We start from the raw sequence: 14,650 nt of genomic DNA, 5'->3' as shown, positions 1-14,650 counted from the left end.
GACCATGCCTAGCAACCCTATCTGTTGAAGGACGGAGGACGCAGAAGCACGCAGCGTGCAAGGTCAGATTACAGACAGCCAGGGACTGTAAGTAAATGATTAAAGCCAGGTCCTCCCCAGCAGCTGATAACAGTGCCTGGGCTGTGTGCACTTCTCCCGGTCCCTGCGCTTGGCAGACGCTCCCTCACTCAGCAGAGCTGGAGAAGTAGAGTTGAAGCAGCGCAGAGCAGGGAAGGGAGATCTGCTGTCTGCTCAGTGTATAAATGAAAGCAACATGTGGTAAGAGGACCCCTTTGTGCTGCAGGAGATTAACCCTTTAGGGGGAGGGCCATGGTTACTGACACTTTTGGGGGGCTATTGTTACTGGCTAGTGAGGGCAGGAGGGATTAGCCTCAGGGTGAGGGCAGTGGCGGCCATCTTAACGGAATAGTGAGATTGCAGTTTTATGCAGACTGGTTGCTAAGGGCTGAATCTTATTAAATATGGGGTAAGTCAGTCTAATAGTAACTGATTCTGGAATATTATGTTATTAGTAACTACATATATGAAAATTGAAATTAGGCTCTAAGTGTGACAGTTAGCCTTTAAGACGGTGGGGTGCTGTGGAACTCGCTGTTAAAGGGGCAGGCTGCTTTAAAGGTCAAAGTTAAGGGAGTGGTCTGCTGTGGAGATCCCATTTTAAGGAGACAGGGCACTGGGGGGGGGGGGGGTCAGTGTTAAGGGGGCGGGGTATTGTAGATATCAACACTATCCACTATAACAGTGACATCTTTTAACGACACACAACCATTAAATTAAATAGATTAAATATACCCATGCAAAGCGGGGTCCTTCTGCTAGTGTTCTATAATTTGAAGAATGGCAACACACATCTACAAACAATTACGGATGTGTACATGGCTCCATATAAATAAAAAGGTCAATGTGCTATCCGCAAAACATGCAGATAGTACAGAGATGAAATATACAATCGTGTGCATGAGGACTTGGCCAGAGTGACTGCGCTTTGCACAGGTTTTCCACTGACTAAGACGTGTTGTGCTTTATTTCCCCTGTGGTGGCGCTGAAGAGCACTTGCTGCTTGATTCCTCCATACAAATCACAGCTGATCACTGTCCAAAGTGGACAACCTCTTCAGGAATAAAGCTTTCAAGAATCACTTGAAATGGAAATAATCCATTATTCCACTTTAAACCTTGTAATAGCTTTTATTATAAAATGTATACATTCAGACCAAGTGCAGAATAACACAGAAAAAGAACTTTGAAAACAGGGTGCGCTATATTCAAATGACCTAAAAGACGTCATGGGGGTGGAGCCACTCACACTGGCCCCTCCCATTCCTGGCTTGTCACAAATCACATCCAGCGTCATCTGATGCATGCGCAGTGAGCACATGCGGCCAGACCCAGTACACCTCTCTTTACTGCGCATGCACCAGATACCACTGGAGATGGCGTGCAACAAGGAATCCAGCCTGTGCGATCTCAATGAAGTCAACATAAGTCATCACAGCCCGGACTGTTTTCAAAGTTCTTTTTAGGCCTCATGCACACGATTGTTGTGTGCATCCGTGGCCGTTGTGCCGTTTTCCGTATTTTTTTGCGGACCCATTGACTTTCAATGGGTCCGTGGAAAAATCGGAAAGTGCACCGTTTTGCAGCCGCATCCGTGATCCGTGTTTCCTGGCCGTGAAAAAAATATGACCTGTCCTATTTTTTTCACGGCCAACGGTTCACAGACCCATTCAAGTCAATGGGTCCGTGAAAAATCACGGATGCACACAAGATTGTCATCCGCGTCCGTGATCCGTGTCCGTGATCCGTGTCCGTTTTTTCCTATCATTTCAATGGCAAACTTGACTTAGATTTTCTTTTCATTTTTCATGTCCGTGGATCCTCCAAAAATCAAGGAAGACCCACGGACGAAAAAACGGACACGGATCACGGACCTACAGACCCTGTTTTTGCGGACCTTGAAAAAATACTGTCGTGTGCATGAGGCCTTACTGTGTTAAAGGGGTTGTTGAGGCTTAGGATAGGCCATCACTAGCTGATCTGTGGGGGAAGCCAAACCAATCAGCTGTGCTGGGACTACACAACTCTGTCAACGCTGCAAGGACGAATGCTGAAGGTTGATGGAGTTTTGTATTTCTGGTGCCAACTTCAGCCGACAGAGTTACACCCATGCAGCTGATCACTGGGGGTGCAGTGTGTCAGTCCCCCACCAAACAGCTAGTGCTGGCCTATATTGAGGCTAGGTCTGAATCTAGAAAGATGCCAGTGTCAATCTATTACCATCCAGGATAATTTGCTGGTTGCAGTTTGGGACCCCAAATCCTTGTGACAAGTTCCCTTCCAGCTACCGATCCACAGTGGAGAACACCCTTTAGTCTCCTTGGATTTGGTCTGCATGGCGCCCTGCTAATTATGGTGACTTTCAATCCCACAGCTACAGCTGGTCTCAGAAAGGCCCAACCTTTATTATGTACAGTATTTCAGCTTTGACCCACTATATATATATATCTATCTCATTTATTCTAATAATAGGTTTGTCTGCCTATTAGACATTGTGTGGAAATCCCGGTTTCACTATTGCACAACACACATTACATGGGGCGAGTCAGATGTTTACCTGCGTCTGTTATTGGGAATTCACTCCGTCACGGTCAGGAGCCTGTACTACAATATCAGCTGCCGAGCCACTTTCAGTAGAAAATTTCCCAGTATCATCAGAGTTGTATCACTTTGCATCACATGAAACCAAATGGAGTCATCTAATCTCTTGTGAAATTGTTAGCAGAACCGAATATGGTTGTTGGTTTTCCCCTAGAGATGATGAACCCAACCCTGTGTAATCTTACAATTCTTGAAAAGCAACATCAAAACTCTCCCACTATTAGGACCTATAAAACTATGTCAACTCCCTGCTCATAGCAGCTACATAAATCGGATACTGAATTAACTCGTCCGAGAGGAGAAAAAATTAGTCGCCCCCCCCCCCGAATCAGCACCACTTTTGTCTCATGGGCCGTGCCTGGTATTGAAGCTCAGACACTGGCTAATCTCTATAACAGACACTGCCCATAGACAAACGTGATGCTGTTTCTGGTGGAAAACTAGGTGCGGGTAAAATCGTGGACGACCCCTTTAAGCTCATGAGAGTAAAAGCAGTTTAGAGTTTAAAGGGGAATCCACTTGATTTAGGGTACTTTCACACTAGCGTTTACGTTTTCTGGTATTGAGTTCCGTCATAGGGGTTCAATACCGGAAAAAAACGCTTACGTTTTGTCCCCATTCATTGACAAAGATAAATCATTTCAGAACTTTTTCCACCTTTAATGTGACCTATAAACTTTTAGGTAGAGGGTAGAAAAATAGATAAGTAATACTAATGTGGTTGCATAAGTGTGCACACCCTCTTATAACTGGGGATGTAGCTGTGTTCAGAATTAAGCAATCACATTCAAAATCATGTTAAATAGGAGTCAGCATACACCAGCCATCATTTAAAGTGCCTCTGATTAACCCCAAATAAAGTTCAGCTGCTCTAGTTGGTCTTTCCTGAAATTTTCTTAGTCGCATCCCACAGCAAAAGCCATGGTCCACAGAGAGCTTCCAAAACATCAGAGGGATCTCATTGTTAACAGGTACCAGTCAGGAGAAGGGTACAAAAGAATTTCCAAGGCATTAGATATAGCATGGAACACAGTGAAGACAGTCATCATCAAGTGGAGAAAATATGGCACAACAGTGACATCACCAAGAACTGGACGTCCCTCCAAAATTGATGAAAAGACGAGAAGAAAACTGGTCTGGGAGGCTACCAAGAGGCCTACAGCAACATTAAAGGAGCTGCAGGAATATCTGGCAAGTACTGGCTGTGTGGTACATGTGACAACAATCTCCCGTATTCTTCATATGTCTGGGGTAGAGTGGCAAGACGAAAGCCTTTCCTTACGAAGAAAAACATCCAAGCCAGGCTACATTTTGCAAAAACACATATGAAGTCTCCCAAAAGCATGTGGGAAAAGGTGTTAGGTCTGATGGAACCAAGGTTGAACTTTTTGGCCATAATTCCAAAAGATATGTTTGGCACAAAAACAACACTGCACATCACCAAAAGAACACCATACCCACAGTGAAGCATGGTGGTGGCAGCATCATGCCAAGGGGCTGTTTTTCTTCAGCTGGAACTGGGGCCTTAGTTAAGCTAGAGGGAATTATGAACAGTTCCAAATACCAGTTAATATTGGCACAAAACCTTCAGGCTTCTGCTAGAAAGCTGAACATGAAGAGGAACGTCATCTTTCACCATGACAACGACCCAAAGCATACATCCAAATCAACAAAGGAATGGCTTCACCAGAAGAAGGTTAAAGTTTTGGAATGGCCCAGTCAGAGCCCAGACCTGAATCTGATTGAAAATCTGTGGGGTGATCTGAAGAGGGCTGTGCCCAGGAGATGCCCTCGCAATCTGACAGATTTGGAGTGTTTTTGCAAAGAAGAGTGGGCAAATCTTGCCAAGTCAAAATGTGCCATGCTGAAAGACTCATACCCAAAAAGACTGAGTGCTGTAATAAAATCAAAAGGTGCTTCAACAGAGTATTAGTTTAAGGGTGTGCACCCATATTATTTTATTTTTATATTTTTTCTTCCCTCTACCTAAAAGATTTCAGTTTGTTTTTCAATTGAGTTGTACAGTTTATAGGTCACATTAATGGTGGTAAAGGTTCGGAAATGATTTATCTTTGTCTTATTGTTTTTACAGCACAGAAACCTGCCATTTTAACAGGGGTGTGTAGACTTTTTATATCCACTGTATATAGGTAATACTTCTAACGATATGGCATACATTTGCTTGGTATGCTGATTGATGTGATTGGTAATGGCGATTGTTGCTACTTTTAATCATCTGTCCCGCTCCCTTGGCTATACCTTACTGTTGTAAGATATCCACTGCCTATTTAATCCCTCTTCACTCATTTGAATTTATGGAGGGCGGGTGACTTATCGTGTGTGGCTGCTGGTAACCTGGCGTGTGAATGAGTGGAGATCCGCCCCGCCGGGCTTTCATTGGCCACATGTCTGCTTAGCCTCCTGGGGGTGTGTTCATCTCCCCTATATTCACCGGCATTTCATGCGGCAGCCACCACGGCCATCACAGCGCCGGTTCGCTGTCACACACTATCTGTGTGGCAGCGTCTGCTATACTCTCTATGTGCACAGTTTACTTTGCTCCTGATGAGTCTTAGACCTCTTTCAGACAGGCGTTGCAGGAACATGCACGATTTTTCCGCGTGAGTGCAAAACATTGTAATGCGTTTTGCACGCGCGTGAGAAAAATCGGTGTTCTGTAGATTGTATTATTTTCCCTTATAACTCACGTGGAAAAATCGCACATGTGGGTCATCACATGAGCCATCACATGATCCATCACCATGGTAAAAGATCATGTGACGGACCATGTGATGACCGGAGTGACGTCACCACAGGTCCTTTTCCTGCACACAGCAAAAAAGAAGACAGAAGAGAAGCTGGGCTGCGCGATCAAGTGGATTAAGGTGAGTTTAATAATTTTTTATTTTTTTTAACCCCTCCAGCGCTATTGGACTTTGCATTCTGTATTCAGAATGCTATTATTTTCCCTTATAACCATGTTATAAGGGAAAACAATAATGATCGGGTCTCCATCCCGATCGTCTCCTAGCAACCGTGTGTGAAAATCGCACCGCATCCGCACTTGCTTGCAGATGCTTGCGATTTTCACGCAGCCCCATTCACTTCTATGGGGCCTGCGTTGCGTGAAAAACGCACAAAATAGAGCTTGCTGCGATTTTCACGCAACGCACAAGTGATGCGTGAAAATCACCGCTCATGTGAACAGCCCCATAGAAATGAATGGGTCCTGATTCAGTGCGGGTGCAATGTGTTTAACTCACTACTCAATACTCGCCCGTGTGAAAGGGGCCTTATTGATGAAACGCGTTGAGCCGTTTTTCAAATATGGGAGTTTTAGCTTAGCTTGGGCAGGTAGTTCAGGTATTGGGTTCCTTTTTACCCGGGTTGGTCACCAGTAAAACGTGACTATCAATCCTGGGTGATAGTGGTATACACAGCTTCTTTAGAGCTGGATTAATCCCAGCTTGGGCTGCTTTTCGACCACTTATTTTTTCCCATACCTTTCTTTAACTACCTACCCAGCTTTTTGTAGGTCCGCACAGATTTAGCAATTTCTAGGTGACAATTAGCCAGTTATAATATGTTAATCAGGTTACATTGAATTGCGGTCTTGTCACTGATAGAGTGATAGAGATTTTTTTTGAGGATTTATTACACCTTTCCCTCATTTTTAATTAATTATTAAATAAAGTATGTCATTTTAGCGCCTCTTTCCCTACCCTGAATACATTATTAAATTGAGACGTTTACCCGTATATATTTTTCAAGCTCCGTGAAACCACTATGCTCAAACATTCCAGAATATTTTATTGGTGGATATTGTCCAGGATATCTTGAAGAAACATATCCCAGGGCTTATTTTCATTAATAGGTGGTATGCTGAACATGATTGTCAGAGTGTTCTTCAAAAAACTGTGAGTGGCTGAAAATCCAGACCCCAACTCTGCTACCACAAGTCCACTGTGCCACCGGAAGTCGGCTCTGGCCCCATTCACTATGAGGGAGGGCGCCTCTCAGCATGCTTGCCATGCTGCGGCCGGACCTCCTGCCCCTATTATAGTGAATGGGGCTGGAGCAGACTTCCGCCGGCATGGTGGACTTGCGCTAGCACGGATCCGGCAGGCTGTTACTCCGCCAGAAAACCAGTAATTGGTTCCAAAGTCCAAAAATGTCATCCCAGAATAAGAAAAAGTGAAGCTTTAACAAAAACAAGTAGATAAGCAAGACAGATAAAGCACGTCCTTAGGCTCCATTCATTCCTATGGGGCAGCACGATGTGCTGCCCGGACACGAATTGCGGATCCGCACTTCCGGGTCCGCACTTCCGTTCCGCAAAAAAATAGAACATGTCCTATTTCGGACAAGAACAGGCATATTCTATTAGTGCCAGCAATGTGCGGTCTGCAAAATGCGGAACGCACATTGCGGACGTGTGAATGCAGCCTTAAAGGGAATATGTCCCCTAGAGAATCAATATTAGAGCTTGTATTATACGTCACTAGCAACCTATAACACCGCCCCCCCTTTCCCTTCAGCATAGCCAACAGGCGCAGTGAACTGAGGAAGGGCCCCACAAAAACCTATTAAATGTTCCTTTAGGCTGCAATGTTAATTCATTGCAGTCTATGGGAAAAGCAATCCAACAACACATGTTCAAGTCCCCTAAGAGCACTTAGCATAAGTGTAAAAAAAATTCTAATCACCCCTTTTTCCCATAATAAAAATAAACAATAAAAAAAGATCATTTGCATCACTGCTACTTAAAATGCCTGAAGTGGCCAATTTGAAGGTTTTTGTTGTTTCACCTCCCGAAAAAAACTGAATAAAAAACTACAGATTGCCTTGCGAAAAAATGAGCCCTCACCTAGCTCTTTAGACATAAAAGTAAATATAAAAGAGTTATAGTGGTCAGAATATGGCGATTATAAATAATAAATGAAAATATATTAGAAAAAAATATTATGTATCAGTATTACATGTTAATTAGTAAAAAAAAAATATAGCTGATACATTCCCTTTACGCTAGGTTCACACCTGAGCGTTTTACAGCGCGTTCAAACATGCTGTAAAACGCTCAACACATGAAAACCAATGCTTCCCTATGGCCCTGGTTCACACTTGAGCCTTTTACAGCGCGTTTGAACGCGCTGAAAAACGCCCTACGCGCAAAAAAGTTCTTGAGCTTCTTTGGGGCGTTTTGTTGCGCGTTCCCGTACATAGACTTTTGGGAACGCGTGACAATGGGCGTTCGCTTGTCTCTGTATGCGCGATTGTAAACACCGGTACAATCGCGCATACAGAGCGCTCCTTTCAGAACGCTCAGGTGTGAACCCAGGGTAAAGGCTACTTTCACACCAGCATTTTTGCTGGATCCGTCATGGATCAGCAAAAACGTTTCCGTCATAATAATACAACCGTCTGCATCCGTTGTATTATCTGTAACATAGCCAAGACAGATCCGTCATGACTTCTATTGAAAGTCAATGGGGGGGCGGATCAGTTTTTTATTGTGACAAAACGGATCCATCCCCATTGACTTACATTGTGAGTCATGACTGATCCATCTTGCTCCGCACCACATCGTGGACAGAAAAACGTTGCTTGCAGCATTATTCTGTCCGCGATGGGGATGCAACCAAATGGAACGGAATGCATTCTGGTGCATTCGGTTTTGTTCAGTTTTATCCCCATTGACAATGAATTGGGACAAAACGGATCCTATGACGAATCTCAGTAGCGGAAAGGGCAAGTGTGAAAGTATCCTTAGTTGCACGCATAGCAGAGCCAACCTTATGGGAATCATTTTCTCTATCAGTATGTTTTTGGAGTGTGACCTCATGACTCCAGCTCGTGGCTGCACCACACAACCCAGCTATGCACGGAGGTTTTCTGTGCGCCGTACTGAATACTGGATCTTTTCTTATTTATTCACCATAGGACACTTTCTAACTGGTGAGATATGGATGAGGTTGGCCCACAGGGAACACCCTCTTACCTCAGAGCTCTGCTTAGCTTCTCATAATTCATACATTTGTTTTTCTTCTGCTCCCCCCAAAGCTGTGCAAACATGTCAGACTTAACAACCCGAAATGTCCCTTCTTTGCGGTTCTCCCAGCGCACGGCATGTTGGTTCTTGTGTGGACTCAGAAGCAGATCACGTACAAATTCCCATAGGTGCACGCTTTGGTCTGAAAGAGAAGGAGTTCTAAAATGGTATTCTCTTATTTATGCTGCCTCCACAGAATGTGCCATGAATGTCTGGGGCATGCCCCTACCTCAAGAGGTTCCTCTGACCCCCTGTTCTGCCGGGTGCCATGGCCAACTTTGCTTGGCTGTTCTCAGAGCGCTCATATAAGTGAAAGAGAGCTGCACATGTATGGTCATCTCTCCATTAACATCAGTGGCACCAGGCAGGACAGGCGGTCGGGAGTCCCGTTCTGGAAATAGATGGGATGGGACCCACGTCAATCAGAAATCCCATACATTTCTCAGATGAACATACCCCTTTAAGGCCCCTTTCACACGGGCGAGTATTCCGCGCGGGTTCAATGCGTGAGGTGAACACATAAAAAGGAACCCAATACCTGAACTACCTGCCCAAGCTAAGCTAAAACTCCCATATTTGAAAAACGGCTCAACGCGTTTCATCAATAAGGCCCCTTTCACACGGGCGAGTATTGAGTAGTGAGTTAAACACATTGCACCCGCACTGAATCCGGACCCATTCATTTCTATGGGGCTGTGCACATGAGCGTTGGTTTTCACGCATCACTTCTGCGTTGCGTGAAAATCGCAGCATGCTCTATATTGTGCAATTTCCACGCAACGCAGGCTCCATAGAAGTGAATGGGGCTGCGTGAAAATCGCAAGCATCCGCAAGCAAGTGCGGATACGGTACGATTTTCACGCACGGTTTCTAGGAGACGATCGGGATGGGGACCCGATCATTTTATTATTTTCCCTTATAACATGGTTATAAGGGAAAATAATAGCATTCTGAATACAGAATGCATAGTACAATAGTGCTGGAGGGGTTAAAAAATAAAAATTAAATTCACCTTAATCCACTTGCTCCGCAGCCCGGCATCTCTTCTGTCTTCTTCTTTGCTGATTGCAGGAAAAGGACCTGTGGTGACGTCACTCCGTTCATCACATGATCCATCACCATGGTAAAAGATCATGTGACGGACCATGTGATGACCGGAGTGACGTCACCACAGGTCCTTTTCCTGCAATCAGCAAATAAGAAGACAGAAGAGATGACATGCTGCGCGAGCAAGTGGATTAAGGTGAGTTAAATTATTTTGAATTTTTTTTAACCCCTCCTATTGCACTATGCATTCTGTATTCAGAATGCTATTATTTTCCCTTATAACCATGTTATAAGGGAAAATAATACAATCTACACAACCCTGATCCCAAACCCGAACTTCTGTGAAGAAGTTCGGGTTTGGGTACCAAACATGCCGATTTTTCCCACGCGCGTCCAAAACGCATTACAATGTTTTGCGCATTTTCCAGCAACGCATCTTATCCGGGCCAAAAATATGACGCCCGTGTGAAAGAGGCCTAAAGGCCACATAATTATGCAAAATGGACTTCATGCAAGACACAACACAGGAAGGAGTAGGCGTGGTCTAGAATTTACTGAGAAGACATGCAATGGTCAAAAGGCATCATTTCTACTATTGTGAGAAGGAAGCTGAAGGGGCACCGATACAGGCAGAAGGAACAAGAAATGGCACAGGAGATGCGGCAAACTGAGCCATGCGCAGCAATATGCGTGTCACAGGCAGTGTGCAAACTCCAGCCCACAACAGGGAGAGAGATGACTGTTTGCAAATAGATATTCTGTACATCTTCTAGACAGGCGGGAATGTCAATACCCCATAAAGAGCCCTCACCAGAGCTAGTACAATATCATGGATCATATCAGCATGGTGGCTTTCTGAAAGCCCTATGTGAATATTATCTCTCTTACTTGTTCGGTTTCCTTTGTTTCGCCTTCGACTGTGGTGTTTTGGAGTAACTGCACTTGATTTTGTTTCCTGTATACTGGTCTCCTCTTTAAAATAGTGAAAATGAAAATAGTAACAGCGTAGTATAATAAAGCTACTCATTAGCACAGGATATAGACTAAATCAGGGTCCCACATAAAACACTTTTGGATCGCTCCAGATGAAAAATCTTTCCCCTTTTAATATATCTCCATAACTTCACTTTATTACTTTTACTTATTCACAGACTGCTTTACCCTGCACAGGGTAAAATAAACTCTCGACATGCTACCTGGAAACCATCAACAAGTAGGTTATCTGTTATAGTGAATGGGGCAGAGCTGCAATACTGCACATAACCTGTCTACAGAGGCGGTGCTGTTTTTTCCTAATCCTAGACAACCCCTTTAAAACATATGGGTCAAAGCAAGTGTTATGTATTCATATATTAATCAGATCATTATACTGTATAAAGCCTCATTCACACCTCCGTGTCCGTGCTCAAATCCGTGAGCAGGTGGTCAGTGATGCATCCGTGAAGGATCCGTGTGTCCGTTTTTTGCTGTCTGTGTTGCATCTGTGTTTCACTGACACTGAACAGCTGAAAAATTATTTTCAAAGCATCTCTTCTTAATGATCGGTGAAACACGAATGCAACACGGATGTGTGAATGAGGCTTAAGGCAGGGATCAGCAACCTTCCGCACTCCAGCTGCTGTGAAACTACAACTCCCAGCATGCAAACATGCTCGGCTGGTATTCTAACTCCCACAGAAGTGAATGAATCCTTCTGGGAGTTGTAGTTTCTGAAGATCTGGAGTGCCGGAGGTTGCTGATCCCTGCTCTAAGGGTTTTCACACAGTCCAACAGACGTGCTTCAAGGTCCATTAAAGGGGCATTCCAGCTTTAGGCGACTTAAAGGGGTTATCCGAGTTATGGAAAAAAATAATGTTATAAAACTCATAAGAACATACATACACATTAGTTAAGCTTGATTTCTTAAGAGAAAACCCCATACTTACACCTTTGCATGGTTCTGTTATTTTTGCTTTGTTTACATGCTGCAGCAAAGCTGTGGGGGCGTGTACCAACAATGACTGAGCCCTCCCTCATGAATATTTGTGGGTGGGAATAATCTGACCTTCCCCTCACCCTGCTCTGCACTTGCTGAGGCTGCCAGACGTAGAGGCAGGGGAACAGGCACACTGGTGGATCACAGGGAGGGAGCGGGCACACTGGTGGATCACATGGAGGGAGCGGGCACACTGGTATATCACAGGGAGGGAGCAGGCACACTGGTGGATCACAGGGAGGGAGCGGGCACACTGGTGGATCACAGGGAGGGATAGGGCACACTGGTATATCACAGGGAGGGAGCGGGCACACTGGTGGATCACAGGGAGGGAGCGGGCACACTGGTGGATCACATGGAGGGAGCGGGCACACTGGTATATCACAGGGAGGGAGCGGGCACACTGGTGGATCACAGGGAGGGAGCGGGCACACTGGTGGATCACAGGGAGGGATCGGGCACACTGGTATATCACAGGGACGGAGCGGGCACACTGGTGGATCACAGGGAGGGAGCGGGCACACTGGTGGATCACAGGGAGGGAGCGGGCACACTGGTGGATCACAGGGGGGGAGCGGGCACACTGGTGGATCACAGGGAGGGAGCGGGCACACTGGTGGATCACAGGGAGGGATAGGGCACACTGGTATATCACAGGGAGGGAGCAGGCACACTGGTGGATCACAGGGAGGGATAGGGCACACTGGTATATCACAGGGAGGGAGCGGGCACACTGGTGGATCACAGGGAGGGAACAGGCACACTGGTGGATCACAGGGAGGGAACGGGCACACGGGTGGATCACAGGAAGGGAACAGGCACACTGGTGGATCACAGGGAGGGAACGGGCACACGGGTGGATCACAGGAAGGGAACGGGCACACTGGTGGATCACAGCGAGGGAGCGGGCACACTGGTATATCACAGGGAGGGAGCGGGCACAACATTGAATCTTTCCGCCCCTCTGCCGGCACATGTGCGATCCCTCACAGGAGCCGCGGCAGCCAGAGGAGAGAGAGAGGGGGGTGGGCACACAAGGCTCTGACATTTCGTGTACAGAGCCGGGTCACTCCCTTATTATCTTTATGGCATATCCATAACTGACTGGTGGGGTTCTGATAGCTTGGACCCCCAGAAGGGATGAAGGGGAGAAGTGTTATAGCCTATGGATAGTTATGTCTGTCATTGGAGTACCCCTTTAATAACAGCTCCTTTGTGACTACCTCATGTGAACATAGTGACGGCAATGAGATCAGTCTTTTCCAAACGTACCTTCATATTATTGAAATGACTTGCTCCACTTACCGCAGACTGAAGTGTGAGGGCTTGTCTTCTCTGGTAAAACCTGTTGGTCCAAATTCTTTCTGTGTGTTGTCACCGTGGCCAACAGGTCTGCGAGGTGGTGACACATTAACCATAGACAAAGGGAGACAAGATGCCATAAACAGATAGAAGGCGGCTGTGGTCGATACTGCAGTCATTTATGGATTTTCTGACCGTTTGGCAAAGGTTAACCCCTTCTTGTCTCATACATTTTATACAATCCCATGTTATTAATTTTAGGAATGTTAACTGAAGCTGAGTGACTGAGAAGTAGTAGCGTAATGGGGAATTTACAAGGGGAAACAAGGCTTGTCAGCTACACCTGCTGAGAAAGGTGCATTCATACGACCGTAAGTGTCCTGCTGATCCTCAAAACACGGATACCAGTGCAGTTCTATATAGAAAAAGCCTTTGTGATTGCTGACAAGAATCGGACATGCTCTATATATGTTGAGGAGCCACGGAACGGATGTGAACAGCATCCGCATCTTTTGTGGCCCCATTATATTGAATGGGTCCACACCCGTTCTGCAAAATTGAGGAACAGATGCAGACCCAGAATTACGGTTGTGTGAATGCACCCTAATGTGTATGGGCTCCTCCATGACTCTCCCACGACAGATGATGTTGTGGAAGAAAAGACCAACCTGGCGATCTGTTTATTTTGGAGGGGGTGGGGGTCTGGGTTATGGGGTCCCCAATTTCATGATTAATAGCTGTAGGACCCCTACTGATCTAATAGTTATCCTGTAACTTTCCACAACTGGAATACCCCTTTTATGTATGATTCATGGCGGTCTGATCCATGGGACCCCCAGAGATTAGCAAAATGAACTATTTATCCAAGCATAGTGATATCCATAGTACTGCAGGTTAGCCTATTCAAATGAACAGGGCCGGGCTGTAGCACCAGGCATGCCAAACCTGTATAGATGTCGCTCTGCCTTGATAAAAATAAAAGACCCATAGCACCTGCTTGAAACAGCGGTGATCATACATTGATGGCCTATGCTTAAAAAACGGTGTAAAGGAATTAAAGGGGTTCTGATAGATCATCAGCATCTGACCGGCGGGGGTCCAACACCCGGGATCAGCAGTTTGAGAAGACAGCGGCGCTCCAGCAGCACCATGGCCTTCTCACTGTTTACCGTTTACAGTGACGTCAGTGTCGGGGCTAAGCTCCATTCAAGTGAACGGAGCTTAGCTGCGCCCAGGCCAGTGATACTAGTCGTGACGTCACTGGGCCTGCGGTAAACAGTGAGAAGGCCATGGCGCTGCTGGAGCACCGCTGCCTTCTCAAACAGCTGATCGGCGGGGGTCCTGGGTGTCGGACCCTCGCCGGTCAAATGCTGATGATCTATTCAGTTTAAACAAACAGCAGAACCCCTTTAAAGGAGATATACTGTACTAAAGATGCCCATACACTTGCATTAGCTGTCAGATAAACGGACATTTGGCCAATGGATTTTTCTCCTGACCCCCCCATACACACACATGCTTGTTATTTCAGTGGCGAGTGGGGACTGAGCGACTGCCAAACTCCTCTGGCAGTGGCTTATCTCCAGCGGGAACAGAGGA

The 14,650-nt window shown here is 45.8% G+C and overlaps 1 protein-coding gene across 1 annotated transcript in view; it reads right to left on the bottom strand.

Annotated features, from left to right (window-relative positions):
• Positions 1-14,650, bottom strand: part of LOC122928586 (ETS-related transcription factor Elf-5-like) — a 36,225-nt gene that overhangs the window by 8,468 nt on the left and 13,107 nt on the right. The window contains exons 3-5 of the mRNA XM_044281567.1: positions 13,055-13,141; positions 10,663-10,746; positions 8,677-8,869 (exon numbers count right to left, since the gene is read on the bottom strand). Of these exons, the coding sequence (XP_044137502.1) occupies positions 8,677-8,869; positions 10,663-10,746; positions 13,055-13,141 (364 nt within the window). The remainder of the gene's footprint in view (positions 1-8,676; positions 8,870-10,662; positions 10,747-13,054; positions 13,142-14,650) is intronic.

Source organism: Bufo gargarizans, chromosome 2 (genome assembly GCF_014858855.1).
Source record: "Bufo gargarizans isolate SCDJY-AF-19 chromosome 2, ASM1485885v1, whole genome shotgun sequence".
Lineage (NCBI taxonomy): Eukaryota > Metazoa > Chordata > Amphibia > Anura > Bufonidae > Bufo > Bufo gargarizans.
The sequence above is the reverse complement of the archived record's forward strand: the minus strand, read 5'-3'. Positions and strand labels throughout refer to the sequence as shown.